This window comes from Eurytemora carolleeae, unplaced genomic scaffold (genome assembly GCF_000591075.1).
Source record: "Eurytemora carolleeae unplaced genomic scaffold, Eaff_2.0 scaffold53, whole genome shotgun sequence".
Classification (NCBI taxonomy): Eukaryota; Metazoa; Arthropoda; class Copepoda; order Calanoida; family Temoridae; genus Eurytemora; species Eurytemora carolleeae.
In genome coordinates, this window is record NW_019396380.1 from 521,795 (window position 1) to 539,251 (window position 17,457).

At 31.5% G+C, this 17,457-nt stretch overlaps 2 protein-coding genes across 4 annotated transcripts in view; both read left to right on the plus strand.

The window, feature by feature from the left end:
• The first annotated feature begins 3,538 nt into the window (after window positions 1-3,538).
• On the plus strand, window positions 3,539-10,804 carry LOC111702086 (uncharacterized). Its single transcript, XM_023473655.1, has 6 exons — window positions 3,539-3,612; window positions 4,257-4,353; window positions 8,264-8,336; window positions 9,393-9,459; window positions 9,524-9,582; window positions 10,632-10,804. The coding sequence occupies exons 1-6, from the start codon at window positions 3,543-3,545 to the stop codon at window positions 10,770-10,772; spliced, it is 507 nt and encodes a 168-aa protein (XP_023329423.1). The 5' UTR covers window positions 3,539-3,542; the 3' UTR covers window positions 10,773-10,804.
• Window positions 10,805-11,956: 1,152 nt separating this feature from the next.
• LOC111702066 (innexin inx2) overlaps window positions 11,957-17,457 on the plus strand; it is a 23,243-nt gene continuing 17,742 nt past the window's right edge. For 2 of the 3 annotated variants that reach the window (XR_002765348.1, XM_023473628.1), the window contains exons 1-3: window positions 11,958-12,253; window positions 12,495-12,591; window positions 12,871-12,930. Coding sequence is in view for 2 of the 3 variants with exons in the window: in XM_023473628.1 (XP_023329396.1) it covers window positions 12,161-12,253; window positions 12,495-12,591; window positions 12,871-12,930 (250 nt within the window). In the remaining variant the exon portion in view is untranslated. Of the gene's footprint in view, window positions 12,254-12,494; window positions 12,592-12,870; window positions 12,931-17,457 lie in introns of all 3 variants that reach the window. The other variant, XM_023473629.1, reaches the window with a different exon arrangement.

Here is a 17,457-nt window from a genome sequence, read left to right on the forward strand (position 1 = left end):
GGGGGGGGGGGGGCAGAGATATCCAGATAACACGAGAACAAATGATAAATAATGTGAAAGTTGACATTAGAAGGGGATAGGGCATGTATTTTATAAATCATTAATGGTTCCAGTCGTTAACGAGCCGTTAACGATTATTTTATGTGAATATAGCTGGACAACTGTTAAGACAACATTCAAAAACATCTAAATACATGAAAAAAAATGTCTGCAAGTTTCATTAAATTTTTAGTCGCCGATATTTTAAAACACATCCGTTTCTTTTTTTCAACTTTTACATTTTTTTTCACAAACGGCTATTTCCGTTAGTTAACGATTTAAAAATTTACGGATTTTGCCGTCCGTAAAGAGACTCTTCCGTTAAATTTCAAAAACCTCCGTTTCGTTGACTGAAATTTGCACAACCCAAAGACCGACACTACGTTATGCATTACACAAGGATCATATTCGAAGAGTTTATGTTTCCTGAATATCCATGTATTTGTATTACACAAGGCTCATATTCGAAGAGTTTATGTTTTCTGAATATCCATGTATTTGTATTACATAATGTTCCATTAAACGTATTGAAAAGGATCAAACAATTTTTTACACCGTGTGTGCAGCCTGTCATGCAAACTATGCAAAGGAAAAGAAAAAGTGTCATTGTATTCTGACATTGACGTGTTTAAACAGGTATTTAGTTCAGTAAACCATTCCACAGACATTTAAATTTCAGTCAAATTAAATAAATGTCGTCTTCTGAATTAAATTTTGTTGAATTCAAATAGAAAATATGTCTGTTCCATTTTTTTCAGGATCAATTCCATGGAATAATTGCATGCATAAACTTTTTTCAGCATGTTACATTACACCTAGCTTTGTGTAATATGTAGCATCTAGGGGATAGATATATTTACTATTCAGTATGTTACATTACACAGCTTTGTGTAATATTTAGCATCTAGGGGATAGATATATTTACTATTCAGCATGTTACATTACACCTAGCTTTGTGTAATATGTAGCATCTATAGGGGAGAGATATATTTACTATTCAGCATGTCACATTACACCTAGCTTTGTGTAATATGTAGCATCTATAAGGGATAGATATATTTACTATTCAGTTAAAAGATGGGTTCCGCCTTAAATTTCCAAAAGTGTTAACCCTACCCTGATTGGGCTATTTTTTCTCAAATTTAGACCTCTGCTTTCAATGGTTAGGGTGCTAGGGAGGATTTTAATAAAGTAAAAAAAGTACGTTGAAAAATTGTTATTTTTACTTTTGACAAATATCAACATGTGACACATTTTATAACATCATTTTTCAAGCTTGAGCGTTCTTGTACAAGCCTTTTTAATGTTAAAAAAGACTACAGGGGGAACGGAGAACCCCCCCCCCCCCCTACCCATTTGTCAATTATTATTCTTATCAGCTCCAGGAAATGTTCCGTAAGGCTTTTACAGAACCAAATTGAATCAAATTGAACCAAATTGAGCCAAATTGAACCATTTTGAACCAAATTGAACCAAATTGAACCAAATTGAACGAAATTGAACCAAATTGAACGAAATTGAACCAAATTTAAACAAATTGATCCAAAAAAAATTGGAAACCCCCGTCCTATCACGTTGGACATAACATAAAATTTTTTTACGATTTATTATTTTAATAACTTTTTTATAAGGATTTCCCTAATTCTGTTGGATTTCCCTAACTCTGTTGGATTTCCCTAATTCTGTTGGATTTCCCTAATTCTGTTGGATTTCCTTAATTCTGTTGGATTTCCCTAATTCTGTTGGATTTCCCTAATTCTGTGGATTTCCTTAATTCTGTTGGATTTCCCTAATTCTGTTGGATTTCCCTAATTTTGTTGGATTCTGCCAATTTTTAAAAAGGACAAAACAAGTGCTTTTTTCTTCTTCTGTAACTTCTTTACCGGGTGTCTAAATATCAAAAGTGTTTTTATATTCCAATAGGTTTTTAATATTTTCTCCTGAAAAATCTATTTTTGTATGTTTTTGTTATTTTTCATAAATAAATAATTACTTACTTAAACTGGTTAAAAAATAACCAAAAGAGCGCTTATCAAAATTGTTAGAATTAATTTATCCATGTTTTGCCAGAACATCCCTGGAAAATTAATTCTGAAAATATAAAATTTATTATAAAAACTTCTTTACTTATTCCAATGCTGATAATGTCAAAATAGAGAAGATTTAATTAATTGTGGATTTAATTATTTTTCTCTCAATTTTAAGCTCTGAAAATAATTTTTGTAGCTGTATTCGAGAAAGGCCGAGAAGTCAAATGAAATTTTAAAGGAGCTAAATAATATTTGAAAAAAAACATTGTAAGAGGTGTTTCATTAATTTATTCATTTTGTCGAACCCCTCCTTACGCTCATATTCCCCCCCCCCCCCCCCCCCCTCCCCAAACATATACTCCCTCTTTAAACCTTGAATAACTACCTTGACCTGAAAATCAAGTCCAAGCTGAGGCAGTTTGAAAAATTTATAATTTTATTTCATCAATTTAACAGAATCATAATAAAATTAGTTATTTATCCGATCTTTTGTTTTAATTTTAAATCTAAAAATAAACGTTGATGAAAAGTATAGTTCCCCTCCCCCAAGTATGGTAATTTTTAGGTGAGCGTTGACTCATTTTCCCATTGTTTCGATTCAACAGAAAATAAACTAAATTATTTTCTTAGTATACATTTAAACATCAACGTGTACATCTATATAATAATACTAGGTTTTTAGGGCGCTCGCGCCCAACTTCTATTTTAACTAGCTTTTAATTGTGACTTTATCTGTGAGCATCTTCTCTTCGTATAGTATAAAAACAAAGTTTGCGGATTTCATAATATTTTTTGGACGCGATCGGTTCAGCCATTTTTAAGTTTATTGGATACGAACATCCTAACAGACAAGGAAACTATATAGATATGTTAGCAAGCTAAACGACTGGACCAAATTGACCGACATTTTTTATGGGAACCCATGGATACCCTGGGTTTTTTAAAAATCTTTTTTTTTTGGTAATTTTTTTTTTTCAAAATGGGATTGTTTACATTCTCAGGACAACTTTTAAAAAAAACTACAAAGGAGATTTTGCCATGAACTCTCTTCGCAACGTCATGATGTAAAGCATTGATATTTCAAACTTAGATGACTTGAGCTATAACAGAATTCATAGTTTAAATATCAAATGTCTACGACAAAAGGTTGCAAAATTATAGTTATTAGAATAGGTCAAAGAGTTTGTGGCAACGAATTAGTTTGTTTGGGAATTAGAAGAAATTAGAAGAAAGAAAGAAGACAGCAATCATTCCAATGTTTATTGTTTATATTATGGATTAGATATAAAGTTTAGATCTAATATCGGTTAATAACTATTTATGATATATCTTAGATCTTTTAAACACACATATATAACTAGGACCACATATGTTTTCAGGAGGCTACATCTCAATTCAATATAAAGTTTAAAAACGGTGAAAAAAGTAAATAAAACTTTATCAATATATTTTATATTTTGAAAAAAAGAAAAAATGGATAAATTTATTCCTTGTTTGAGTTCAGATCCTGAAGACTCTATAGTATCAGTTCCTTTTAAACCAGGTTATAAGTTTTTTAAGTCAATTGACAAAACAAGATTTTAAGAAGCTGTATGTCGGTGTCATTAACCATTCTTTATAATGGAAATTCAGAGAAAGCAATTTTAATTAATTAGTATAAAATTCAAGTTATAGATTAAAATCTTTATTGTTCATGGTTCCTCTTCTTATAGAGCTATTTATTTTTTGTTTGAATTTTTATCATGTATGCCTTATATACTTAATTAATTCCTTTGCTCGCACATGAGCCCGATCGATTCATCATCTAAACCGGTACACAGATTTACATGTCTAGTGTTTACTCGTACCAGCGTGTCCATGGTGTAGCCAGGATCTTGTTGACCCAGCGCGTCTGGTGTAGCCAGAAAGTGGTTGACCCAGCGCGTTTGGTGTAGCCAGTATGTGGTTGACCCAGCGCGTCTGGCGTAGCCAGTATGTTTTGACCTAGCCTGTCTGGTGTAGCCATTGTGTGGTTGACCTAGCCCATCTGGTGTAGCCAGTATGGGGTTGACCTAGCCCGTCTGGTGTAGCCAGTATGTGGTGACCCAGAGCATTTTATGCAACAAAATTATGCTGCAGCTTAACCTTTGTGAGCTTCTACTTGGACTTAAATTACATCTTAAATTAGTTTTCATCTGTGATATTTAGGTGTTCTCTGTGTTTTGAGATTCATGCAAATTCTGTTTTCTGTAATAATTATTGGCACAGTGGGATTCTACTTTTCATATTATCAGGGATCTTACAGGTCATATTTTCATATTATCAGGGATCTTACAGGTCATATTTTCATATTATCAGGGATCTTACAGGTCATATTTTCATAGTATCAGGGATCCTACAGCTGTCATATTTTCATATTATCAAGGATCTTACAGGTCATATTTTCATATTATCAGGGATCTTACAGGTCATATTTTCATAGTATCAGGGATCTTACAGGTCATATTTTTATAGTATCAGGGATCCTACAGATCATATTTTTCATAATATCAGGGATCTTACTCTCTCAACCATAAACTATCAAAGTCAACCCAGACATGATCTCTAAACTATCAATGTCAATACCGACACGATTTATCTATGTCTTCTTTCTTTCAAGAAGTGATTTCGTGGCGTTTCTCGTTTGCTAAGCGAGGATCAATTACTTCTCTCACCGTAATAAAAGGGGAGTCTATTCCAACTAAATGTATTTTGAACACAATTTCGTGCAATACTTGTTTCGTATTGATACGAAATTGATGCAAAATTTTGTGCAAAAAAAGTAATTTCATGCAAAAACACGAAATTTTTGCACAAGAGAATCTACTGTTTCATGGAAACCCTAAATTTGCACATTACAATCTTTGCATGGAGGGTCTCTAGAAATTACGCTTACAGTCCCTTTAAAATATATTTTAGTATTTATTAGTGAACCAAATATTCACCATTGATAACAATAATCTCGTAAAACTCCTGATCTGATAAAGTCGCAGGGGTGGGTACAGGATTTAAGTGAGGGTGGGGGCGGGGTGGCTAGATTTATTTTGGAACAAAAAAATGGATAGTGGATACACATAAACTTGGAAACAAAGAGAACCTGCCAATTAACAGCTCCTCTTTCTTTACTCGAAACTTATAATTTTAAAAAAGCTGGCTAGAAATAAAAAGATAAATAGAAAAGTCGTCTCCATTGTATTGATATAAACGCCGTAAACTGCATGTAAACATCCCAAGTAACAATTTTGAGGAAAATCCGCGGAAAATCCGCGGAAATTTCCAGGAATCTTTCACAAGAAATTCCGGTGAAAATGTCGACAGCTATTCCGAGGAATTTCTCGTAACCCATTCCGAGGAATTGGTCCGAGGAATTTCTTGCAACCCATTCCGAGGAAATTCTCATAACTCTATCCAAGGAATTTCTTGTAACCAATTCCAGGGAATTTCTTGTCACCAATTCTGCAGAAAAACCAGAGAAAATGTCGACAAAATTCTTGAAAATTCTTAGGAATTTCCAGAGAAAAATTCTTCAGAACCAATTCCTGGGAACTATTCCCAAGATTTTCTCAAGAGTTCCTCAGGAATAGCTTGAAATATTGCCCCTCCAACTTTTTAGAAGTATAACCATCTTCTTAAGTCTGAATGTTATAGCCGTTTTTGATCTTACTGAAGTTGTCATGTATTTTGTTTATTCAGACAACTGAATTGTCAAGAAGAAATAAATAAATGAGAAAAAAAATTTTCAAAATATCTTTTAAAAAGATGGTTCTAAAGTAAATTATCATTTTTTATCAAAAAGGATGCAAAGAAAGAAAGATTTAGTTAGGGCAGTGCATAATAGAAGAGAACCTCAGAGACTCCTATTGGAGAAAAACGGAACTTGAAAATTAAGTGAAGAAATCCTGAGAATTTCTCAGGAATTTCCGGAGAAATATTCCAGAGAAATTCTCAGGAATTTCTCAAAACTTATTCTCTTATTTTATTCCCCTAAATTCCGTAAACTTGGTGACCAATTCCTAAGAATTTCTCAGGAATTTCCGGAGAAACATTCAGGAGAATTTCTCAGGAATTTCTTGGGGTGAAATTCCGGAGAAATTCCCAGAAATTTCTCGAAACTAATTCTCTTAATAAATTCCCCTAAAAATCCGTAAACATTGTGACCAAGTCCTAAGAATTTCTCAGGAATTTCCGGAGAAGTATTCCTGAGAAATTCTGAGGAATTTTTCCCCACAAAATTCCTCGGAATTTCTCCGGAATTTCTTGAAACTGAGTCTCAAAACTGTGATCCCACAAAAATCTCTCATCATGGGGACCAATTCAGGGGAATTTCTCGAGAATTTCTCGAGGAATCACTTACAGGAAATGATTCTCGAGAAATTCCTCGGAAATTCTTCAAAGAAAGTCACCACGGTTGGAGAATCTGGGGAAATTCCTCACTTTTGTTACTTGGGATGACTTTGATCAGATTTTAATTTGTTTTATTTAGCAAAAATTACTGCAATCCTCAAGATCACAAAGAGGAGCATCAAATACTCAAAAGCCTTGCATTCGCGCAAATTTCTAATGTCATTAAATTGTTGTCATGGAACAAAAGCTATCTTTAAGTCTCGGCTTTAATCTATTGTTTAAGGGAAAGTCGTTTATTTCTTAAAATAAATTGCGATTTGAATTAAAGTTGACCGTTACAGTCAACAGTCAACAGTCAACAGTCAACAGTCAACAGTCAACAGTCAACAGACAACAGACAACAGACAACAGACAACAGACAACAGACAACAGACAACAGACAACAGACAACAGACAACAGACAACAGACAACAGACAACAGACAATAGTCAACAGTCAACAGTCAACAGTCAACAGACAACAGACAACAGAAAACAGACAACAAACATCAGACAACAGACAGCAGACAACAGACAACAGACAACAGACAATAGTTTATAGAAAACAAAAAAGTGAAATTTTCAGAAAAAACATGGTCAACAACTTTCAAGTAATGTTGCTGAGCTCTTTGTCATTTCTAATATTGTTTCTAATTCTAGAAGCTTTTTATTTACTTCATTCAAATATGCAATCTTTAAAATGTTTTTTAAAAGCACGAATCACTCAAGGAATTTTTTTAGGTAAAAATCACTTCGAGGTCCTGGTTATATATCAGGAGTTTTAATGATTTATGAAATAAATAGATTTGGAATAATTTCAATTTTTTTTTTAATTGGTCTGTTTCTACATTGTGCATTTCACGATACCCTTTCTACACACTGCCTTAAATATGGTTTATAAATTTAAGCCATAAATTTATTTTCAAATGAACATACTGAAAATTTGTTAAATAACACTTTTCAAAGTCGTTCAAAGTGAATCTAAATTTTAATAGAGTGATTTTCCAAGAAATATTTCTCATTTTTTTCTTTATTTCTTCAGAACTACTTAACTATCTATACAAAATGATTTATTCTGTTTAAATGATTAAATCAATAACACAAATTTTTTTCATAGATTCTTATTTGAAATAATCAATTGATAATTTTTTATTTTCTTTTATTTTTGTATTTTATCATTAGTGAATATTTAGGTGATCAATTGATCAATGGTCTATATTTACGTGATCAATTGATCAATGGTGTCTATTTAGATGATCAATTGATATTTAGGTGATCAATTTATCAATAGTTTATGTTTAGTTAATCAATTGATCAATGGTTTATATTTAGGTGATCAATTGGTCAATGGTTAATATTTAGGTTATCAATAGATAAATGGTTCATAGATTGGTGATTAATTGATCAATGATTTATAGTTAGGTTATCAATTGATCAATGGTTTAAATTTAGGTGATCAATTGATCAAAAGTTATATTTATATGATCAATTAATCAATGGTTAATATTTAGGTGAATAATTGATCAATGGTTTATATTTAGGTAATCAATTGATCAAAAGTTATATTTCGGAGAACAATTGGTCAATGGTTTGTATTTATGTGATCAATTTATCAAATTTAAGAATAATTGATCAAAATTTAAATATTAAGGTGATCAATTGATCAAAAGTTTATATTTACGTGATCAATTGATCAAAAGTTGATATTTTAGTGATCAATTAATCAAGTTGAGGTATCAATTGATCAATAGATAAATATGTAGATGATCAATTGATTAATTGGCTTGTTTTTAGGTACACACTTTTCCACAGTGAATGTTTTATGCTAGTTGCTGCAGTTGTTGCATTTCTAAACACAATTGTAAATGTAAGTAAACCTTTTTATCAAAATATAAGAACTCCTCATTCATATTTAGATACAGATACAGATACAGATACAGATACAGATACAGATACAGATACAGATACAGATACAGATACAGATACAGATACAGATACAGATACAGATACAAATATAGATACAGATATGGATACAGATTCAGATACTACAGATGCAAATACAGATACTGATGATGCTGTTTTTATTCACCAAATTATTATTCATTTCGAATAAATCTAAAATTTTTATTTCTAAAATTTGTTAGTTCATCGTCACAAAATACTAGCAATCCACCACCAATGTATATCAAATAAAGTGTAAACAATAACTATGTAACTTTCCTTATCTATTTCGTTCCTTTTTCTTTTATTTCTGTTTTTATATTTTTTTTAGAATTGGGGGGAAATATTCCTACAACCTCTGCTTTTAGAGGTTTTTAAATATTTTCTCCTGAAACACTCAATTTTGTATGTTTTTGTTATATTTCATAAATAATTATTTTTTTACATTTTACTTTACTTTTGTAATTGCGTTATAAATTAGCAACGTAAAAATTACAAAAAGACGTCAAAAGTTAAAAAGATAAAGAAAATTAGTGTTGCCAGTAAGACAGAGCAATTGTGCATTGTAAACAACCCCATTTTACTTAATACGTGATTGAATAAGTTACTATTAAAACCCATATGCCTTGAAACATCATCAAATACTTAATGTCGTATTCCTTTTCCACAGTTTTCTTGTTCTTACTGTAAGAACTTTGAAGATTGCAATTTTATTGATTGATGCAGAAACATTTTTTAACAATATCAATTATATATAATGTTCAAATTACAGAAATATCATTAAATTTTAAGTGAACCTTTGTACAAAACTACCATTTAAAACAAATTTATAAATGTTAAAATTAAAAAGTGATTCATTTTTTCAGAGAATAAGAAGTTTAACCTTTTTTTAAATGGAAGCAAAAAATGCTGAGATTTTAATTGTCACATTTGTAAGGGTTGCTTAATTCTAAACCCTTTAATGATAAACCTGTTTTTTTAGATTTTAAGTTCTGTGACCGCGCAAATGTTTGCCAGTTCTACAGTTAGTCGTCTTCACAGTCATATCGGTAAACTTCTTGTAAATCAATCAATCAAGAATTTAGAATACGTTTATTTAAATTATATTTTTAGTATCATCCTCTGTATCATGTGTTCTCCAACTGTTATCCGGGATAGTTTTTCTAATACAGGTTAATGTAATTTTTTCTTTATTGTGGATCAATTTTATCATTTTATTAGTAAGAAATTAAGATCAAGGTTCTTAAAAAATAAGATTAAAATAGCTATTTAACAAAAGAGAATAGAATATATATTAGAGTGGAATTTACACAATCCCTCGGTATGAATTTTGTCAGTCCCTTTCAGCCTGAAATGGAGTTCAATCATGTAAATGTTCACAAATTATATGCAGTATAGTACATTAATACAGTATGTTCCCTAGACTATCCATTTCAATTTCGAATTTTTTAAAGCTGTTAAATAAACTTTATAAAATGAATTATGTGAATAAAAAAACATCATTTGATTTATAGCTATAACGGAAAACCATCGTTTGTAAAGTGAAAGGCATATAGCCTATGTGAAATGATCATTGGTCAATTATGAAACCAGCCTATTTCATAATTTGGTTTTCTTTTAATATTAATTTGAGATTTTCGATAAAATGATGTTCCAGGGCCCAAAAGGTTATAAAGCACAAATATGTAAAGTACACCTGCAGTATGGAAACACTTTTTTTTTAGTAAATTCCACTCTAATATATATTCTATCCTCTTTGTTGCTCTCTTTACCAAAATTTTGTCCATAATTTTTTTACACTGTTTGTCAACCTTTTGTTGCATCCACACAATTTCACCCAGCAAGCACAAAGGAAAGCACAGAAAAGGCAGAAGACATTATTCTTGTATATCTAGAGATGAGCACGTTTGACTTTTTCATTTCGCTTGTTCATCATTTGTGAACGACCCATTTTGTTCATTAAACAAATTTTATTTTCATTTAGTGAAATTGTTCATTTAGTGAAATTGTTCATTTAGTGAAATTGTTCATTTAGTGAAATTGTTCATTTAGTGAAATTGTTCATTCAGTAAAATTGTTCATTCAGTAAAATTGTTCATTTAGTAAAATTGTTCATTTAGTAAAATTGTATATTTAGTGAAATTGTTCATTCAGAATCGTTCTTTTGGTGAAAAACTTCAATCAATTAAGAAAATATTTAACTGATAAAATAATATGGTAGGTGTCTGTAGCTGGAAGGTACCTGGTCGATCAGTATGAAGCTAAGCTGTTCTGTGGTTCCTTGGCTCTCATTAACTTCCTTATATATGGCGGGGAGGTCGTCATTGTTGTTAAAGATATTCAAGCAGAAATGGGAAATTAAACAAATAAAACCAAATATGTACAAATAGAAAAGTATGACTTTACTTCAGAGAGAGAAAAAAGTGAAAAACTGCATAAAAATTATTAGAATTATAAACAGAAATTCGTTTGTAAAATTAAAACAACATTTTATACATTGCTTATTCACAATGAACAAGATCTTGAGGACAATGACCTAGAGAAACTGCTAATGAATAAATTCTCATCTTATTTTTTGAAAAGTTATAACTTGTGCGCCGCACAATTATTGGTATTTGAATCCCTGTCAAATCATAACAATTCTTTAAAAAAAATATATAAGAAATTATGCATTTTGAGCTCTATAAGCCAAAGGAGGGGGTATATCGTTTTGATCAGTGACCTCAGATAAAAATTTCTGCTTATTCCATGTAGATGACCAACACTAGGATAGATGCAAAATTTAGGAATACAATCTAATATTTTAGGGCTAAAAGAGGCAAACTGACTTTTTTCCGTAACAAAAGACCTGAATTAAAAAAAATTTCAGTAAAAAATTAAACTTAAACTTACTCAGAGTATCCTGTGGTACGACGGTATGGATAAGCTTATCTTAAATGTTTCTTATAAAGCTACTCTGAAATAATTTCTTTTTAATTGGTTTTTAAATCTCTTGGTAAATAATATTACAGTCAAGGAGAATACATTGCTAATTTTGCTGAATCAATAGATATTTTTTGGTTCAATGAATGCATTCTTCAAAATGGTTTGATTATTTGAGTGCTGACTATCTACTTGTGTATCCACAATAAATAGTATAACAGTAAATTAATATAAATAACTTGTTGGTACATACATGTCTATTAAACTTACTTTTAACTTTGAGAAAATTAATGCAAATATATTTTCAAATTCTCTAAATGCACAAAACGACCCCCCCCCCTAGAAACTTAATATATATTGAACTTACATATATATTTCTGTCTTACTAATTGACAATTTTACCATTTTATGATAATTTCATAAATTCTTAATTAGACCTTATAAATCTTATTTACAATTTTTCTCGAGGATTTCTTTAAAATCCATATCTGATTTTAAGATTTTGACCCAGTGCAGAGTTTCTGATAGAATTTTTTTTTTGACTTTCAACCCAATTCCGCTTGAGCTTATTTTGTCGTTTATGGATGGGGGGGGGGGGGGTCAAATTCATGCATACGGGTTCAATATATACTATAGCCAGTAAATATAGCCGGGCCGGGCTAACTGGACTGCCCCAAACCCCCCTTCTGCTGAACCGCAAAGGACGCCGGAAATATCATCAGTGATTTTTGATTCGTCACGAATGCATGTGACGCTGATTTCTCAGTAAAAACCATTCTGAACAAAGAGGTTTTTGCGTTTTGAGTCGAGGTCAGACTTAATCCAAAGATGACGTTGTATGGGTTTTTGGGTGGGTACAAGAGGCTTTTCAGCTTCAAGGACTGCCTGATAGATAATATGACGTTCAGATTGCATTACCAGGAACGGTTTTAATATTAATAATAATATTTTTCTTCAAATACAGTGCTTCCAATAAAAATGTTGGATAGGAAGACAACATAATGCTGTTATAAAGCAAATTAATTTAGTAGTATTTAAAAAATTAACTTTTCACCTTCATCATTTCTAGGAAATTAACATTTTAGTTGTCGGTAGTAAAGTTTTATGTGAACCACTGAATTTTAACCAGCTTTCTATTCTATTTAATCCGTTAAATTGTTAGTATACGTTTGCTGTTCTTATTCTTGCTAGCATCCTTAACACTGCTAAACAATACTTTGGGGATCCTATAGACTGTATAGTAGAGGGAGTTCCTTCCAGTAAGTATTTAATATTCTTTTTTTAAATCTTATAAAATAAATGTTGAGTAAAACAATTGTTGCCTGGCAAATATTGTATGTACATTTGTGGCGGAAATTTAATGAGATCTCTAGATGAAATTATTTTATCCATGCTGATGCTGATTGTTAATGATATTCAAAATTTGTAGTTATTGACATTACTCTCAAATCTCAAGTGTGCAAAAGAGTGCGCCATATATTTTGTTTATTTGGTTTGAACAACAAATATCTTTCTTCTTATTCAATTTGTTAATTTAGGTGTGTTCAATTCTTACTGCTGGATTCATGGAACCTTCACTCTACCAGCTCAGCTTACAGGTACAGCAATGTTATAACAGTCGTCGTCTTATATATCAATACATTGAACACAATTTTCTATTATTATTTCAACTCTCTGCCAACAGCAGAGACGTTAACATGTAAACACAGAGAAGTTGCCAATTATAACAGCTTCTCTCTGTTTGTTGTTATGTAAGCATTATCAATAAAAAGTCGTCTTCATTGGATTGATCGCCAACAACTGCAGGAAAAAAATTTACACAAACAGTAATGTTCTAAAACTTTGATATCATCTAACAGTTTTAGGAATTGTTAACAAAGTGATAGTCGTTAGAACAGAGTGATAGAAATAGCGATTTCTAGGCGATTTCAATTTTTTATGATGAATTTTATAATGGGAGGGTTGATAACTGATTGTCTCTGTCGGATTTTCAGAAGGGGGGGGGTCACTACCTATAAGCCCTAATTACAGATAAAATTGTTACTAGAAAACCCTCATTTTTAAACTTGCAACTTCCCCGCTTGAGCTTATTTTGTCGTTTATGGATGGGGGGGGGGGGGGTCAAATTCATGCATTTTTCAACGGCTTTTCAAATATATAAATGATAGGGTTAAGGAATAGTATTTTAAAGGATTTTTTTTTCACTTTTTGCAATGCAGCGTAGGGTAGGGTGCAGCACGGTAAAAAAAGGGCTAGTCGATCGGTGTATCAAATTTAAGATAGCCCATAAACTTTGGTTATTTAAGCTACAGATCTAAAAAATTACATTTTTGAAAAGCCCTTGAAAAATGGATTTAAAATATGTGCCTTTATAAGGTTAATATTGATTTAAAAAATGAACTTTTTTCATTGGGTGCAATTGCACTATAATTGCGAATTAAATATTCGCGGAATTGCGCAAAATTGCGCAGAATGAGCAACATGGGTTGTTCATGAACGAATGAAATGAAAAAAAGTCGAACGGGCCCATCTCTAGCTGGAAGAAAAAAATACTTTGTATACTGCATATGCTAAAAATAAGTTTTATCAATTTTTGTGCGCCTGTTCTAAATCTTAAGATTTTCAAATAAACTAGCAAATTATATCAATTTGTTATGCTTTATGATGAGCTGGGTTCGGAAGTTGCATTGAATATTGGAACAAATAATTATTTATATTGAATACATGTATCTATTAAAAGTTGCCTAATTTGTAAGTTTTAGATTAGGAAAATAAAAAACTCCCAACTAGTTTAAAAACATAATTCTTAATTCAGTAATTTAAATTTTTCTAACTTTAAACACAGCTCAGTTGTTTTGTAGAACAACTTGGTTCCAGGAAATAAAAATCCTCAAAAAGTCGATAATTAATATATTTTCCAAAAAAAAGTCTAATCTCAATTCTTTGCAACTTCAAAAATGAATATAGGTCCCAAACCAAGGGAAAATGGCGGAAAACAATGAGAAAAATGTAGGAAAAATATTTATAATTTTTATTTTTAATATTTTGAAAATATATTCTTAGAGTTTAACTTTAATCTGTAACCGTCCTTCTGAAATTTGGGGGACATGTGGACATTCCCCTTAAGACATTATTAAGATTTAAAATTTTTATATTGAAAACAATAATTGTAGTCCTTAATTTTATCCAATCAACTAAACAAAACAAAAAAATTAGTATATTTTACATTTAAACATGTTTATTTGCTAGAAACTAAGGTATATAAAGGTTGATAAAATGGATGACTTAGTTCATCTCATGAAGATTAATGAACCTCGAAGCCATATTCTGAATCCCTTGGGGGCAGAGGAGTATCTTGTCCTTTAACATCCTTGAAGCAAACTCTATTGTCTCATCACAGCTAGTTACCCAGACCAGAGGTAAAAGACTTTTTGACACTTGGATGAAAATTATATGAAGATTCATGAAAACTAAATTGATTTTTTGATTGCTTATAGAACTTGTCAGAAAATTCAGCCAGGCCAATAGAAACTCAAGAAGTCCAAAAATCATTGCAATATTTTGTGTTAATTTTATTTCATTACAGTTTTGAGTTTCTTGATTGTGTCCCAAGCCACTAACAACTGGTGCTGGATTATTAGGATTGTTGTGTGATACCATGAAGAGTCTAGGCTGAGGTGCAGGTGCAACATTTCTGCTTTGCTTCCATGCTCTGTACTGAAGCACAGTGTTGGAAGTCAATTCTGCCAAGACGCCAATTATCACTAGAATCAGGAGCCAAGGAAATATTTGTACTGTTGACGCCTCTGTCTGAACCTCAAGTCTCTTCTTTAAGTTAGTAAAATACATTTGATTGCAGCAGTGTCCACGAATGATGAGACTTGTGGTAACTTCTACAACAATGGCTGACACAGAAAGTACCAAACATACTCTTGTTCCTTGTTCATGATTGAAGTTGAAAAAATGGTGAGGCAGCAACACAAGAAACAATTTTGTCATTAGCAGACAGATGCCAATCATTACAAGAGGTACGAAGGTAAATCTTGGATTCGATAAACTACAAATTAGGGTTGGATGGTTCAAAACCAGTTCACGTAGGGTCTGGTGTATAACATTCATCAGAAATGACCAGACATACCCACGCATTGTTTGAATACTCAAGCATATTACCATAATTTTCATCAAGCTGTTCATCATTGTTTTATGTACAGCTGGTCTAGTGTCTAAATATCTGTACATGGTGTACATAGCACCAACAGAAATGGGCATGTTAACAGAATCTAGTGTAAATCTAAGAACTCCAGTTCCATAATATACAGATGTCAGGATGATATACACTGCAATACATCCTTTTAATTTTAAATTTGACACCATTGTTTGAACAAGCTATACAGAGATTCCCTGTTTGGATAGTTGCAGAGATTAAACTGACCATTAAAATTGTGTTGATTCTACAAAAATACTGTGGCCAATTATTTGAGAGATGAGAACCAATCCTCCATTATTATTCAAGACATTTATGTATTTAAATAAAAAGATAAAATTACAGCCACATTTAAATTTTGTTTTAGTAAATTTAAATAAACAAATTTTTTGATAGTTAAAAAAATAAAATAATATTTAAAACTTTTGAAATAAAAAAAGAAAAGACGTACATAAACATATTTATAAAGCAAAAACTATGATTTTTTTTCAACCGATGTTGTGCGAAAATATGCTGTTCTTTAGGGTGGGGCTTGCCGCTTGCCCCCCCCCCCCTTAATCATGCTATGCTTTGTTTTTTTATTATTTTTAAAGTGCGCAAATATAAACAAAAAAAATCCGCAAACATGATTTACAAAGAAAATTGCAACCAGCTAGAAGAGCTAATTACAGATAAAATTGTTACTAGAAAACCCTCATTTTTAAACTTGCAACTTCCAAGGCTCAGTGTATTTAAAAAAAATGCTATAGCTAGTGATGGCCAGCTTGGTTAATTTTTAAAAACTTTTAAGATCTTTGTCCTCGGTCTTACAAGGTGTTTATTGTATCACTTCATTTCATTTCATTTCACTGGACTCGTGCAAAGTACAATACAAACTTTATTACAACAAAGTTTTAAAATTCAGAGAGTTTTGTGGTGTCAATTTTAAAAGTCCAAAACAATTAAAAGTTTTACAACAATTCCTAGTAACTGCCGTTACATAATACTGTAGCTATAAAACAATACAAAAAAATCCCATTTTCATTCAACATTGTTTAAATGAAAATTGAACAATTAATGTTGTTAAAAATTTCAAAATGGACACACCTTAATTTCGTTGATAAAGCCCATTCATAGATGCCTTAAAATACACAGTTGGGCATTTAAATTTCTTCCCTGAATCCCCAAAAGGTTAAACATGACAAATATCACGTTCCGTTTTCAATAGAAGACCGTTACAAACCCCCTCCCTCGCGGGGACCCACATTCGGCATATTAAGGTGGGTTGTTACAAAAGATAGGGGGGGGGGGGGGGTGCAGTGTAAACAATTTTACAATTTTAAAATCAACATTCTGTAATAATTAATATCAATACGAATGCATATTATTCCTTCTGAAATTCAGATACTAAAACGCTCAAAATTATTGTAAAAAATCCGCAACTTTTTTTCTAAGTTGATAAAGACAACAAAGATATAATACATATATTAAAAGTTATGTGAAATGATCTCGAGATTATCAGTATTCAGAAGTTTTATACTAAAGGATAAGTAAGTATACTTTCAAGGGACCTTTCATGTAACGATAGCAATGCCCGATTCACAACGGTATACTTTTTATCTGAACAATAATTTTGAACATATTGCGTCGTTTTTCGAGGTTTAACAGAGTTTGTAGTGCTGATAATTTCTATATGTTTTCCTGCAACATTAATTGATACTAGTTTATATACTTTATCAGACAAAGCGTTTAAGGGTACGCTGGTGAATCGGACATTGCCATATGAAGGTTAACTTGAAATAACGCTTACAGTCCATTTTTAGTTGATAATAAAATATTCTAGTTTGAGAAATATGGATTTGCTTTCCTTTTATCCTGTTTTCCCCTTATAGTAATACAGCTGCTATTTCAGGAATGGGGGAGGGGGGGGGGTACCGGCCGG

Coding starts and splice junctions, on each gene's coding strand:
- LOC111702086 (XM_023473655.1), top strand. CDS start 3,543: ATGGATAAATTTATTCCTTGTTTGAGTTCAGATCCTGAAGACTCTATA. Junction 3,613..4,256: donor ATCAGTTCCTTTTAAACCAG/GTTATAAGTTTT, acceptor TGTGATATTTAG/GTGTTCTCTGTGTTTTGAGA. Junction 4,354..8,263: donor TATTATCAGGGATCTTACAG/GTCATATTTTCA, acceptor GCTTGTTTTTAG/GTACACACTTTTCCACAGTG.